Raw genomic sequence first — 14,720 nt, forward strand, 5'->3', positions numbered from 1 at the left:
CTCCCTGCCCTTTGCCCCTCCCTGCCCTTTGCCCCCCCCCGCCCCTCCCCACCCTTCCACCCACCCCCTCCGGCCCGGCCCTTCGCCCCCTCCGGCCCTGCCCTTCACTCACACACCCCCTGCCCTTCGCCCCCACCCTCCCTGCCCTTCGCCCCCACCCTCCCTGCCCGCCCTTTGGCACCCTTGCCCCTCCCTGCCCTTTGCCACCCCCGCCCCTCCCTTTCCTTTCCTCTTGCCCCTCCCTGCCCTCTTGCCCCTCCCTGCCCCTCCCTGCCCCTCCCTGCCCTCTTGCCCCTCCCTGCCCTCTTGCCCCTCCGCCCCTCTCTGCCCTTTTGCCCCCCATGCCCTTTGCCTCCCTCCCTGCCCTCTTGCCCTCCTGCCCTTTGCCCCCCCCCCGCCCCTCCCTGCCCTTTGCCCCCCCCGCCCCTCCCTGCCCTTTGCCCCCTCCGCCCCTCCCTGCCCTTTGCCCCCTCCGCCCCTCCCTGCCCTTTGCCCCCTCCGCCCCTCCCTGCCCTTTGCCCCCTCCGCCCCTCCCTGCCCTTTGCCCCCCCCCCCCGCCCCTCCCCACCCTTCCACTCCATGCCCCCTGCCCTTCCACGCCCGGGCAACGCCGGGTATATCAGCTAGTAATAAATATTTATTTGGAAGATAACAGTGACAGAACATTATCAGACTAACAGACAGCCTGCTAGTTACCAGCAGTTAATTTCAAATCGCATATATCCCAGAAGCAATAGTAGCTTCAAACACACCAAACATATACCTTGAATTAATCAAAGGTTATTTAAAGATGTACCGGTAGCTATGCAGACAAAAACACACACACACACACACACGTTAGAAGAAGATGCAAATTTATCGAGTGTGTAAATGAAAGTGATGCACTAAACGCACGTAAGAAAAAAACAAATTTTGCTTTTGTCCAACAAAATGTGTTGGTTAAACAAAACTGACGCAGCGCAAGTTGTTGTAGAAAGATATTTGGAATAGGACGCTCAATACACAATTAGCACAAGGCAGCACAATCACTTGGCCTGATGTAAATGTACCAGCTAACACAAAATGCAACATGGAATGTTTATGGGAAAGGGATCTCGAAATGAAAAAAACACAAGTGACAATATTTGAATGCTACCCCAGCCTGGGGTGAATTCCTTCCTACTATTACACAATACCTGTGCTTCGTTGCTTTTATTAATGCTCTCTCTCTGCATGGTGAAACATAGTGACAATGACAGCTACCGCTTTAGAAGTACACAGTGTGGATCTTCTACAGTAATGCAGTTACGTCAACATTTTGGATGGTAAATTGGAGTGATTCAATACATCCAGCTGGCATCAACAGGACCATGAGCCCAATAACACGATTGCCAGCTGCTAGTCTCTTCATATCCACACAACAATATCCCCCCCCCAAAAAAACAATGGACAGCCAAGATGGTCTAGTTGTATACAAAATACCTGCTTTCAAAGTGGGCTATAGAATTGAAGAGGTGACTTGAGCTTTACAATAGTCAGTAAAAGTAAATATCTGCTAGAAAAAAAAAATATGCAAAAGTTCCCACGTCACAGGTATAAAATGTAAAACACATACAAAGATTTACAAATAATGTAGAATCTGATATTTCCTTTTCACAGCGGTGGCTCCAGTCGTGCCAAAAGCCATGCAGAAAGTGTTCTACACAAATGCCTAACATATTAACAGTGCCACAACATCTGTAACTCTGCTTTTGGTTTCCATGCTCAATGTTGAAATAAAACTTTACGCCCCATACTTTGATTTTCCAAGATAAAGTATGCGTTTGGAGACGTGTGGATTTCAGTTTGTGGTGCAATCACAATGAATGACCGTTCCTCGTACAATCTATACACAAGATTTTAATACCTCAAATATCTTCTCCAGAGGTAGTCAAGTGACAGGACTTTTGAACGAAAGATTTGCAAGCCCAAAAAGCTTCTATAAAGAATAATATAGGTCCGGTAAACGGTATCTCCACCTGCAAGGAATCTACATTATTTTAGGACCAATACAGTTACCTGAACTTTGCACGGTTCCATCTGTACAAAAACTGCATCAAATGAACACCCTGAGCTCTAAAATAATCATTTCAATTACTTGGCATCAAAATGCATCGCAGGCCTCTCTGGTACCCAAGTGATTTGTATGCCCATGGTAAAAATGAACATGCTGCACTGTCTAAGGGCACCTCATACAACCCAAACGCACTAGGGCTTACCCTTTACTTTTTATTATTATGCCATCATAAAATCGGTGGAGCAGTACAATGCAAGATAACCGTTAATAAACTATTTATCACATAGTGCTACACAGATGTCCATGTTATGGTGAAACTTGTGATTTATGGCCAGCACAAGCTCTATGCCCCCAAGAGTTTACAGTCTCCGCTGTCCAAATATGCTCCCCATCCCAGACCAGAGGATTTAATGACAAGAGTCTCGATGAAGGACAATGAGACAACTCTATGTACTACCAAAGCAGCCAAAGACCAGAGTGATGCAGGAGTGACTGAGATTAGGATGGTATATACTGTAGAATAATGTGGACTTTGGCAGGTCGCATTGGGTAACTGATACCAGCAGAGCTATCAAGGCTTAAAGAGCTCGATGACTGAGATGTGTAGTGTTTCAGTCCCAAAGATCTATAAAGAATTCCAACAAGGTCTTCATTGAAGTGGTGCCATTTCATGATGATTGTTATAAAAATTACCAAGGACACAAATTAATGGGATCTGAAGGCCCCCACGTGACATTGACTTGTCACCAGGGAGGCTGGCAGAGGTGACAATGACGACAACAGTCAGGGTACCACAAGGGGTCCCCACACGTCTGTATAAGATGCCATTTAGTAACACTGCCTCAGCTGTCATCGTGCAACACCACTGGGATTTGGCTTTTCAATGTGGTATTTCAGGTCAGGGTGGCTGAAGACCTAAAGAATGTAATTTACCCGTCACTGCCACAGCGGCCAGCTGAGCATTGTTTTGATAGTGAAAGGGTTAATGTAATTATCTTGGCGTCAACCCAACAAGGACATCAATCATTATCGGATAAAGCCACAGGACATGATACCATAGGTATTTGGTTCCCCCCCCTCCACACCCCCCCCCAGTCTCTAACTGGCCTCCCCCAATCCATCCTCAGGCCTCTGCCTCCCTAACTACAATTCAGGCCTCTCTCCTGCCCCCCCCCCCCCAATCTCCTCTTCAGGCCCCTCCCTCTGTCCCCTTTCAGACCTTTCTCTCCACCCCCCCACACCTTTTCAGGCCCCTCTCTCCTGCCACCCCCCCCCTTTTCAGGCCCCTCTCTCCTGCCCCCCCCCCCTTTCAGGCCCCTCTCTCCTGCCCCCCTTTTCAGGCCCCTCTCTCCTGCCCCCCTTCTTTTCAGACCCCTCTCTCCTGCCCCCCCTCCTTTTCAAGCCCCTCTCTCCTGCCCACCTCCCCTTTTCAGGCCCCTCTCTCCTGCCCCCCCCCTTTCCAACCCCTCTCTCCTACCCCCCCCCCCCTTTTCAAGCCCCTCTCTCCTGCCCCCCCTCTTTTCAAACCCCTCTCTCCTGACCCCCCCCCCCCTTCAGGCCCATCTCTCCTACCCCCCCCCCCTCAGGCCCCTCTCTCCTACCGACTCCTCTTAAGGCCCCTCTCCTCCTCCCCTTCTCTCATCCCTTACCACCCCCCCTTTCTGGACCCTCTACTTCACCCACCCCCCTTCAGGCCCCACTCTCCAACCCCCCCCCCCCTTAGGCCCCTCTCTCCTGCACCCACATTTCTCTCTTCTGCCCCCCCCCCCCCATATATCTCTTCTGCCCCCCACCCCCAGGCTCATCTCTCTCCTGTCCCCCCTCCCCCCATCTCTCTCCCGTGTGTGTATATATCTCCTGTCCCCCCATATCTCTCTCCTGTCCCCAAGGCCCATATCTCTCTCCTGCCCCCCCCCAATATCTCTCTCTCTCGTCCCCCCCATCTCTCTCTCCCCCCCCCCATCTCTCTCTCCCCCCCCCATCTCTCTCTCCCGTCCCCCCCATATCACTCTCTCGTCCCGTTCCCCCCCATATCTCTCTCCCGTGTCCCCCCCCATATCTCTCTCCCGTGTCCCCCCCCATATCTCTCTCCCGTGTCCCCCCCCCATATCTCTCTCCCGTGTCCCCCCCCCATATCTCTCTCCCGTGTCCCCCCCATATCTCTCTCCCGTGTCCCCCCATATCTCTCTCCCGTGTCCCCCCCCATATCTCTCTCCCGTGTCCCCCCCCATATCTCTCTCCGTGTCCCCCCCCATATCTCTCTCCCGTGTCCCCCCCATATCTCTCTCCCGTGTCCCACCCATATCTCTCTCCCGTGTCCCCCCCCATATCTCTCTCCCGTGTCCCCCCCATATCTCTCTCCCGTGTCCCCCCCCATATCTCTCTCCCGTGTCCCCCCCCATATCTCTCTCCCGTGTCCCCCCCCATATCTCTCTCCGTGTCCCCCCCATATCTCTCTCCCGTGTCCCCCCCATATCTCTCTCCCGTGTCCCCCCCATATCTCTCTCCCGTGTCCCCCCATATCTCTCTCCCGTGTCCCCCCCATATCTCTCCCGTGTCCCCCCCATATCTCTCCCGTGTCCCCCCCATATCTCTCCCGTGTCCCCCCCATATCTCTCCCGTGTCCCCCCCATATCTCTCCCGTGTCCCCCCATATATCTCTCCCGTGTCCCCCCCATATATCTCTCCCGTGTCCCCCCCATATATCTCTCCCGTGTCCCCCCCATATATCTCTCCCGTGTCCCCCCCCCATATCTCTCTCCCGTGTCCCCCCCCCATATCTCTCTCCCGTGTCCCCCCCAAATCTCTCTCCCGTGTCGTCGTCCCCATATCTCTCTCCCGTGTCGTCCCCCCCATATCTCTCTCCCGTGTCGTCCCCCCCATATCTCTCTCCCGTGTCGTCGTCCCCATATCTCTCTCCCGTGTCGTCGTCCCCATATCTCTCTCCCGTGTCCCCCCCCCATATATCTCTCTCCCGTGTCCCCCCCCATAAATCTCTCTCCCGTGTCCCCCCCCATAAATCTCTCTCCCGTGTCCCCCCCCATAAATCTCTCTCCCGTCCCCCCCCCATAAATCTCTCTCCCGTGTCCCCCCCCCATAAATCTCTCTCCGTGTCCCCCCCATAAATCTCTCTCCCGTGTCCCCCCCCATAAATCTCTCTCCCGTGTCCCCCCCATATCTCTCTCCCGTCCCCCCCCATATCTCTCTCCCGTCCCCCCCCATATCTCTCTCCCGTCCCCCCATATCTCTCTCCTGTCCCTCCCGTCCCTCCCCCCATATCTCTCTCCTGCCCCCATATCTCTCCTGTCCCCCCCCATATCTCTCTCCTGTCCCCCTCCATATCTCTCTCCTGTCCCCCTCCATATCTCTCTCCTGTCCCCCTCCATATCGCTCTCCTGTCCCCCCCCCCCCCCATATATCTCTCTCCTGTCGTCCCCCCTTTATATCTCTCTCCTGTCCCCACAAGACCCATCTCTCTCCGTTTCTCCCAAGGCCCATCTCTCTCCTACCCCCCCGTCCCGGTACTCACAGGATCCCAGAACAGGAGGTGCACACGAAGGCCCCCGCGGTCATGTTGGTGTACGTCGGGCCTCGCTGGTCGCAGTCGAAGCACTTGCGGTTGTGTGGGAGGCTGCTCATCTCCCGGAGCAGCTTCAGGTGCTTCTCCTCCTGCTTCCTCTTCGCGCTGACCGCCATATTCACCGGGAGATACTCACCGGGACTCACAAGCCGGGAGATACCGGGACTCACCGGGCGGGGGACACCGAGGCCAGGGCGGGGGGCGGCGACAGCTCTGAGTGACGTATGCTAGGGGCGGGGACGTGACGCGCCGTATTCAGGGCAGTGACGTGTCGGGGGAGGTGCGGAGACAACCGAGGAGTCACGGGGGATGGGTCCCGGGAGTGACGTATCCGGGGGCGGGGCGTTACATTACTAAGAGGGTGGAGTCGGAGAGTGACTTTAGCCTGGGGGAGCGGGGACCAGGACGCGCGCGCTTAGCCTGGGGGGCGGGGACAAGGATGCGGGCGCTTAGCCTGAGGGGCGGGGACAAGTGTGCTCTGCTGGGAGGGACCAGGCGCGAGACCTGGCGGTTGGAACCGCGCGCACCGGGTTACCATGGATACCAAATGTATACTCCTATAATACTCTCCATGCTCCACCTCACAGCAATACTCCCACCTAAACAAATACAGTATTCTACATCAAATGATACTGCTCCTCACCCCAACACTCCCACCTCAATGAATACTGTACCTGAAATAACACTCCACTGCAACAAATACTGTACCATGAATAATACTCTGCTTAAACACAAATACCCTATATCTCAAAAAAAATATATATATATCAAATGGAAATATTACTGTGTGCTCATTTGCATGTCAGGCTGAGTCCTCTCTGGCGCTGAGCGCGCTCATGCTTGGAGAGCGCTCCAAGCATGAGCACCGGGTGTCCTGTCACTTATGCGTGCGGGGGGGGGGGGCATTGCGCACGCTAGAAAGTTAGATTTTTTTGTTTACATATGCGCCGAGCGTCGGTGAGTGGTGTGTGTGCCCGTGCACCTCGTGAGCGGGGGACTTACCTATATCTATATATGTAAGTAACCGCGGCAAGAGACGCCCGCTCAGCCCTAGCGGGGACGCAGCCTTTCACCATTATCACCCAGCATACAGTGCTTCCGCGGCAGCAAGGGATTTTGGGAAATTACATGCAAATGAGCACACAGTGCCACCTTTTGCTTAAAAAAACATTTAACATTGTCCCCTAAAGCTTATGCTTGCTGTATTTCACAGCTTTTGAGTACAGCCTGGGTTAAGATGCATAGCCAGTAAACCTACCCACAAGACTGTGATCATTTGCATGTCACTTCCCAGAATCCCTTGCTGCAGTGGAAGCACTGTATGCTGGGTGATAATGGCTGCAAACCTGTCTAAGGCTTGTTACAGCTCGCTGTAAAACCTGGAAGTCAGACACTGGTCAACTTCCGGTGTTACAGCGCATTCCTCCCCGGCCATTCTCCTATGCCGCTCTGCACACAGAGTCTGATGGTCTTCTCCTGCCTGCTGCCACTGCCTGCTGTGTTAACTCCATTCCTCTGCTGACATGGTCCTCTTGTCCGGCCGCCAGCTGTCTTCCTCTGGTGCCGCTCCTGTGGTTTGCAGTCCTCTCCTTCTGCCGCCGGTAAGCGAGAAGGGGGGGGTGTGGGGGGGTGACGGATAAAACGGAGTGTCGATTTAACAAAATTCGGATAACCGAGACGCTTCTGTATGTCTTTCTTCAACCTCATCTACTATGTAACTATGTATATCTATACAGATCTCTGTAATAACTCTATAAGCTCAGTGGTAATTAGAAAATACTGCTGCTATATCTATACTTGTCAGGAATCGGCATTCTCCACGCTCCTCACACAGAGCACTCCCTCCCCGCAGGGAGCCCCTGGACACACAAAACAATCCTGCCTTACCGGCCTCCACGGCTCCCCGCCCCTGCCGCCGTCGCGGGATCAATCCCTCGGCGATTCCTCTGTGCAGCGCCGCGCGCGCCCACGCCCTCCTGCACCATCCACTGGCTCGGTTCACGCGCGTACACGAGTTACGGAGCACGCTCAGTCTGCACACTCTTCTTCCCGTCCCCCGGACCTCAGGCTCCGCCCCCGCACACTGCACGAGCATACTCAGGTTCCAACAAGACTCACCTGGCCTGTTATGCCTGCACCAATCTGCAGTGTCTCCCTGTAGCTCTTCCTGTCCCGCCTCCGTTCCTAATTGGACCTTCCTGCTTTATCTAGCTCCTCTCTGCTCTCAGTCTTTGCTCGACATAGTCTCTGTATGGAAGTACTTCTGGATTCTCTCAGTGTTTTCACAGGTTCTGACGCGGCTTGTACGACTACCCCCTCTGGCTCTCGATCTCGGCACTCCTTGGACAACGCTCACTCTGGTAACCCCTTGAACACGGCTTGGACTACGACCTATCTCCACTCTCCACTCCCTGACCTCGGCAAGGCATTCATCACTCTATCTCTACAACCGGTACCGGCAAGTATTGTCTACCTTACTACACCTGGCCTGGCAACGCTTCATACCACACTCCGGACACGCTCCCTTTGCTGCGGGTGCGTGTATTACCACTTCCCCCTTCAGCTCAGGGGACGGGTCTGGTCTGCGGGCAGCACCGGCGTAACAATACTGAGCTCTCATTGTAATAACTTTATACTCTAAGTAGTATTAAATACCTGCAGGTATATCTATATTGAGCTATGTTTAATAATTCTTTATACTGTCAGTGTTAGTTACATAACACTGCAGACATATCTGAGCTGTCACTGTAATAACGAAGAAAGTAAAAATCGGGCAAAATCCTTGAAAACCAGGGCAATTTCTTAGACTACTCGTGTTTCTGCCAATCAGCATTTATTTATTTATTGCGTTTCTTTTTTTTGTTTCAAATTTTTTTTTATTGGTTTTCATAGGGATACACAACTTGTACTGTAACAATTTTCAGGAAAGTTCTGCATGACGTTTTATGTTCTTAAGTGGTTCATTTTGTTCTGTGCACTTGCATCAATCAACCTGCCTTACCATTATGTGTGCCTTGAATCACTTGTAGTATCAAGTGGACTTCATTTGGAACACTAGTTAAGAACACAGTGGTACCCTATGAGTCCCCTAAGGAAACGTAATGTGAAACGCGTTGGGTTGACCCTCACACGCCACCGTAGTTCCTCTTTGACGCACAAAATGCAAACTTACTCGTTTCATCCCGGCATTTGTGACTACCATCTCGCAGACGCGAATCCGCCTAAAGATAACCGCTGCCTGTCCAACCTCCCTTTTGGCTGTGCACGAGCCGAAGAAGGAGAGATAAGGCAACTGGACTTTAGCATATTGTTCCAACTCGGAGGGACGGATGCCGCCGGACAACAGGGTGAAGGAGATCTACCGACAGGAACCCTACAGACTCTGGTGGCATTCAGAGCAGGAGGAAGGGAGATTGAAGCTGTCATATGCTGGAAAGCTATACAGTTAGGTCCGGAAATAATTGGACACCGACACCATTTTCGTCATTTTGGCTCTGTACGCCACCACAATGGATTTGAAATGAAACAACCGAGATGCAATAGAAGTGCAGACTTTCAGCTTTAATTCAAGGGGTTGAACAAAAATATCGTATGAAACGTTTAGGAATTGCAACCATTTTCATACACAGTCCCCTTATTTCAGGGGCTCAAATGTAATTGGACAAATTAACACAATCATAAATAAAATGTTCATTTTTAATACTTTGTCGAGAATCCTTTGCAGGCAATGACTGCATGAAGTCTGGAACGCATGGACATCACCAAACGCTGGGTTTCCTCCTTTGTGATGCTTTGCCAGGCCTTTACTGCTGCTGTCTTGTATTGTATTGTATGTCTTTATATAGCGCCATTAATGTACATAGCGCTTCACAGTAGTAATACATGTGGTAATCGAATAAATAACAGATAATATAAATAACAGATCATTGGAATAAGTGCTTTAGACAAACATAACATTAAGGAAGAGGTGTCCCTGCCCCGAGGAGCTTACAATCTAATTGGTAGGTAGGGAGAACGTACAGAGACAGGAGGAGGGAGTTCTGGTAAGTGCGTCTGCAGGGGGCCAAGCTTTATGTATCATGTGTTCAGAATGTTCACAGTGCTAGTCTTCAGTTGTTGTTTGGTCGTGGGTCTTTCTGCCTTAAGTTTTGTCTTCGGCAAGTGAAATGCATGCTCGATGGGGTTGAGATCAGGTGATTGACTCGGCCATTGCAGAATATTCCACTTCTTTGCCATAAAAAACTCCTGGGTTGCTTTCGCAGTATGTTTTGGTAATACAGCAAAAACATACCCGGGCACTATCTCAATATGAAGTGTGGAAACAATTATTGGTATATTACAACCTTTTGGGGTTTATTGCCCCTTTAGCTTCGTGGTGCCATCCTGTGACTCTGACCCCAACAGGATCTATCCAGGACCCTTAATGGTAATTGGAACACAGAAAAGAAAGGGGGAACACAGGTTGAGGTATAATGGGATGTAAATTGAGGATGTAAGTGACCTCTGACAGGGGTCCAATAGGGTATAATGATACCCAAATGGATCTCTTGCCTGGAGTGTAGTAGGATGGTGGTGATGTAAAATTGTATAAGAGTGATAGAATGGCACTTACACAGCCTTGTGCAAGTGCATCAAGGTATCTTTTGTTCCTCCTTCCTTCCGGTGTGGATCTCCTCCTATTCTTCTTGCGGTCGTCCCTCCATGGTTTAAGGGGTATCCTCCTTGCTCTTACTTCTGTCCCTTCTTGCTTTTTGTCGAGGTTTTCCTCTCACAAAAAGAAACCAGTTAGATCAAAGCAATTGTTAAACATATAATGTGTACACTTATGACCATAATGGCTGGAAGAGGGGAGAGAGAAACTATAAAATGAGCAGAATAAACTGCAAACACTCACACAGGCTAGTGTGGGTGTGATCCTATAATGGTCTCTGTTCTTCTCTGCTTCTCTTCTCCCTTATCAGTATTTTGTTAGTTGGTGTTGGGGTATAAGACTTCCTAACGAAGGTCTAAATACCCAGATCTCTCCCACAGCAGGCCAACAAATTAGTTAGATACAGATAAATGCCATGCTGCAATCTTAGATACCCCAAAGTGGGGGAGGGGGGATGAATCAAGATATATTTCAAATTACCACTCACACGGACTAGTGTGAGTGCACACTCGTAATGGTGTCTATCCTCCCTTGTAGGTCGTGTCTGTGATTTTGTGTCCCCTCTGTGGCTAAGTGCTGGGCAGAGCTGGGACTCCTCCTCAGTGCAGGGGTGTAAATTAAAGCTGATGTCTGCACTTGTGCTGTGACAGTACAATTTATTAAAATGAAATAAAAATAAAAACAGCACTTACATCAAAAAAGAAACAAAAAAAAACAAAGGGTAGCAGCCTGTCCTTAAGTAATCGTAGCTGACTCGTAGGTAGCTCTCTGCTTCCGCGTCCGGGTGCAGGGCTACAGCTTCACTTTCTGACTCCTATATGGTGGCTGGTGTGGTCCAAAAATCCCTGTCAGAGGTCACTAACATCCTCCATTTACACCCCATTATCCCTCAACCTGTGCTCCCCCTTTCTTTTCTGTGTTGCAGTATGTTTTGGGTCATTGTCCATCTGTAAAGTGAAGTGCCGTCCAATCAACTTTGCTGAATTTGGCTGAAACTGAGCAGACAATATATCCCTATACAATTCAGAATTCCTCCGGCTGCTTCTGTCACATCATTAATAAACACTAGTGTTCCAGTGCCATTGTAAGCCACGCATGCCCATGTCATCACACTGCCTCCACCGTGTTTTACAGATGATGTGGTATGCTTTGGATCATGAGCCGTTCCAAGCCATCTCCATACTTTTTTCTTCCCATAATTCTGGTACTGGTTGATCTCAGTTTCATCTGTCAAAAGAATGCTGTTCCAGAACTGGGCTGGCTTTTTTAGATATTGTTTGGCAAAGTCTAATCTGGCCTTTCTATTCTTGATGCTTATGAATGGTTTGCACCTTGTGGTGAATCCTCTGTATTTGCTCTCGTGAAGTCTTCTCTTTATGGTAGACTTGGATAATGATATGCCTACCTCCTGGAGAGTGTTCTTCACTTGGCTGGATGTTGTGAAGGGGTTTTTCTTTACCATGGAAAGGATCCTACGATCATCCACCACTGTTGTCTTCCGTGGATGTCCAGGCCTTTTTGTGTTGCAGAGCTCACCAGTGCATTCTTTTTTTCTCAGAATGTACCAAACTGTTGATTGGGCCACTCCTAATGTTCCTGCTATCTCTGTGATGGATTTTCTTTTTTTTTGCAGCCTAAGGATGCCTTGTTTTACTTGCATTGAGAGCTCCGTTGACCGCATGTTGTGGGTTCATAGCAACAACTTCCAAATGCGAATGCCACACCTGGAATCAACTCCAGACCTTTTACCTACTTAAATGATAATGAAATAATGAAGGAATAGCCCACACCTGTCCATGAAACAGCTTTTGATTCAATTGTCCAATTACTTTTGGTCCCTTGAAAAAGAGGAGGCTACATATTAAAGAGATGTAATTCCTAAACCCTCCCTTCAATTTGGATGTGAATACCCTCAAATTAAAGCTGATAGACTGCACTTTAAGCCCATATTCATTATTTAACTGTAACTTGAATTTATTTTGGTACACAGCCGAAATAACAAAACTTGTATCAGGGTCCAATTATTTCCGGACCGAACTGTGTATGTGAAATGCGCATTGGAAAGAGGCGTTTGTGAGTGCAACTATTTTTTAATGCCAGTCTGTTTTAATAAAAATGTTATTATGCCATGGTATTTTTTTTCTTCTATTTATTATTATTAAGATCTAACCATTGCCTGGGAAATGTAGGAGTATATCTCCATAATTTTTGCCCGGTGCAGGAAAATCTACAATATAATAATACAGGAAGAATCACAGAGCAGAAGTCCAGAGTCAGGGCTCAGAAAAAACAGCAACAACTGTGGGTCCACAGTTATAATGTGTATGTAACCCATGCAGGTATTACTGCAGTAGAAGATAATTGAATCAGGTAGTTCCAGAGACTTGTTATATGGTCATGCAAATTACCCCATACCGGGGCCTGTATTTCGAGAAGTAGGGGGTCCCGAGGCTGAAATCAATGCAGTCCCACTCAGGAGACCCTCTGCTCACACACACTAGTATTAAAATGAATATTTAAACTGCACGATCGCCTGTAAGAGCCGTGCATGGAGACACCGCGTCTCCATGCAGCTCTTCCAGACAGACGTTTAAACAAACACTTATAGCGCGATAATACTTAGAAAAGGAAAACAAGTAGTTCGATGCTGCATTTTTTTTACCGAACTTTAAAAAAATGCTGTTTTTTCTTTGTCAATAAAGTTCTGACACGTTTTAGAGCACGATAAAACAATGCAAAGTTGATGGGCAATGCACTGATTTTATCGATGTTTAGTGAATAGGTCCCAGTGTCTGTCAGTGTGGTGTGTGTGCCTCAGTGTCTGTCAGTGTGCTGTGTGTGCCTCAGTGTCTGTCAGTGTGCTGTGTGTGCCTCAGTTTCTGTCAGTGTGCTGTGTGTGCCTTAGTGTCTGTCAGTGTGCTTCAGTGTCTGTCAGTGTGCTGTGTGTGCTTCAGTGTCTGTCAGTGTGCTGGGAGGGGGGCGCAGTTGGCGAAACTTGCCCCGGGTGAAAAAACACCAAGTTACTCCCCTGCATTTACACATATTTACATTATCAGACGCCATTTAAAATAAAACTCTTATAGGTGTGACCTTTGTTTGCAACTATAATAGACTTAGAAATTCTTTACCATCTTCTGCCTCTTGGTTTATTGTCCTGTAAACCTGTGCCAGGTAGCATGTGTGCATTAAAGAGCAGCAGAAGCAGCCGTGGTACATGTAAATCCATGGTGAAATGTATGTGTTCTTATAGTATAGTCAGATTTGTATGTGGTCCATAACGGGACAAAATTAAGATGCCTTCTTGAGTTGAGAACAATCGTTGAAATGACTCTAAATTGACTGCAAATGTCAATTTAAAATTGAGTTCTTATTTTTATGAGTCAAACTTCCCATTTGCGCCCCCGCAATAAGTTAGCGATATGACTCTACTGTTATTAGCCAACTCTAAGGCTGCGCTTATAGTGCCGACGACAGCGACATCAGGCTACGATCGCTGGAAAAATCAAATTGAGATGACTTCCAGCGATCGCGACCAAGTCGTCGCTCCGTTGCGCCATCGCGTCGCACTTACTATAAGCGCATGCGACGGCGGCAATGCATTTGTTTTGACGCGACAGCGCGTCGCTGTAGCCGGAACTATAAGCGCAGCCTAAATCAGTTCCCAGGTTTGTAGTCAGGAGACTGAGAAATTACCCGCTCTGCAGCTATAAACTGCTACCGACTTGTTTAATGAATAGCTTTGGCAAAATCACTGCATTAGATAATAAAGACTGATATCACTTTAGAAATCTAAAAATCATAGATCTATTCATTGGAACCAAAGGAAGGATTTATCAAGAACTAGCACAATGCAAAAAAGGCACATTTTGCATTGTTCACATTGCATCAATTTATGTAGCAAAGGTTTATCATTTTAACAAGCAATTGAGGTAACACGTGATAACAATCTTTTTACTGACAGACACTGTCTTTTTTCAGTCTTGATGCACTTATCCCACCTGTATTATTATATTAGCTGTATTATTATATTAGCTGTATTATTGGAATTGTATTGTAATGTTTGTAAACGTTGTTAAGCGATGCATACAATACACATACATTTGGAGTCAGTCTCACTGATTTTTGGCATTAGTGGGTTTTTTTATAGACTTTAATGGCATCTCACTGATTTAAAAAAATGCCCTTTTGGCCCAGATCCCCCAAAATCTCCAAGTTTTTGGTCCTCGAAGGTGGACGTGTGATGAGCTGTTTTTGCTTCCTGACTGCATGCTTAATCTTACAATGATGATCGCTGTGTATACAACAAATTGCTCACACCTTTGCACAACAGTGTTCCTATTTCAGGAATTTATTGCTTAATGGAGCATATGAAGAATGATTTATGATAAATTACAGTCACCAGACTGAGTTTGTTTCTCCCAGTGTGCAGACTCTGACCCCACATATCCCTAAGT

The 14,720-nt window shown here is 48.7% G+C and overlaps 1 protein-coding gene across 10 annotated transcripts in view; it reads right to left on the reverse strand.

The window, feature by feature from the left end:
• The window catches only part of AGFG1 (ArfGAP with FG repeats 1), a 48,625-nt gene extending 42,593 nt beyond the window's left edge, over positions 1-6,032 (reverse strand). For 3 of the 10 annotated variants that reach the window (XM_075570177.1, XM_075570179.1, XM_075570172.1), the window contains exon 1: positions 5,565-6,028. In XM_075570177.1, coding sequence (XP_075426292.1) covers positions 5,565-5,731 — 167 coding nt within the window. In that variant the 5' untranslated portion in view covers positions 5,732-6,028. Of the gene's footprint in view, positions 1-5,564 lie in introns of all 10 variants that reach the window. The other 7 variants (XM_075570175.1, XM_075570170.1, XM_075570174.1 and 4 more) reach the window with 6 other exon arrangements.
• Between the last annotated feature and the right edge of the window lie 8,688 nt (positions 6,033-14,720).

The sequence above is a fragment of the Ascaphus truei genome, chromosome 14, assembly GCF_040206685.1.
Source record: "Ascaphus truei isolate aAscTru1 chromosome 14, aAscTru1.hap1, whole genome shotgun sequence".
NCBI lineage: Eukaryota > Metazoa > Chordata > Amphibia > Anura > Ascaphidae > Ascaphus > Ascaphus truei.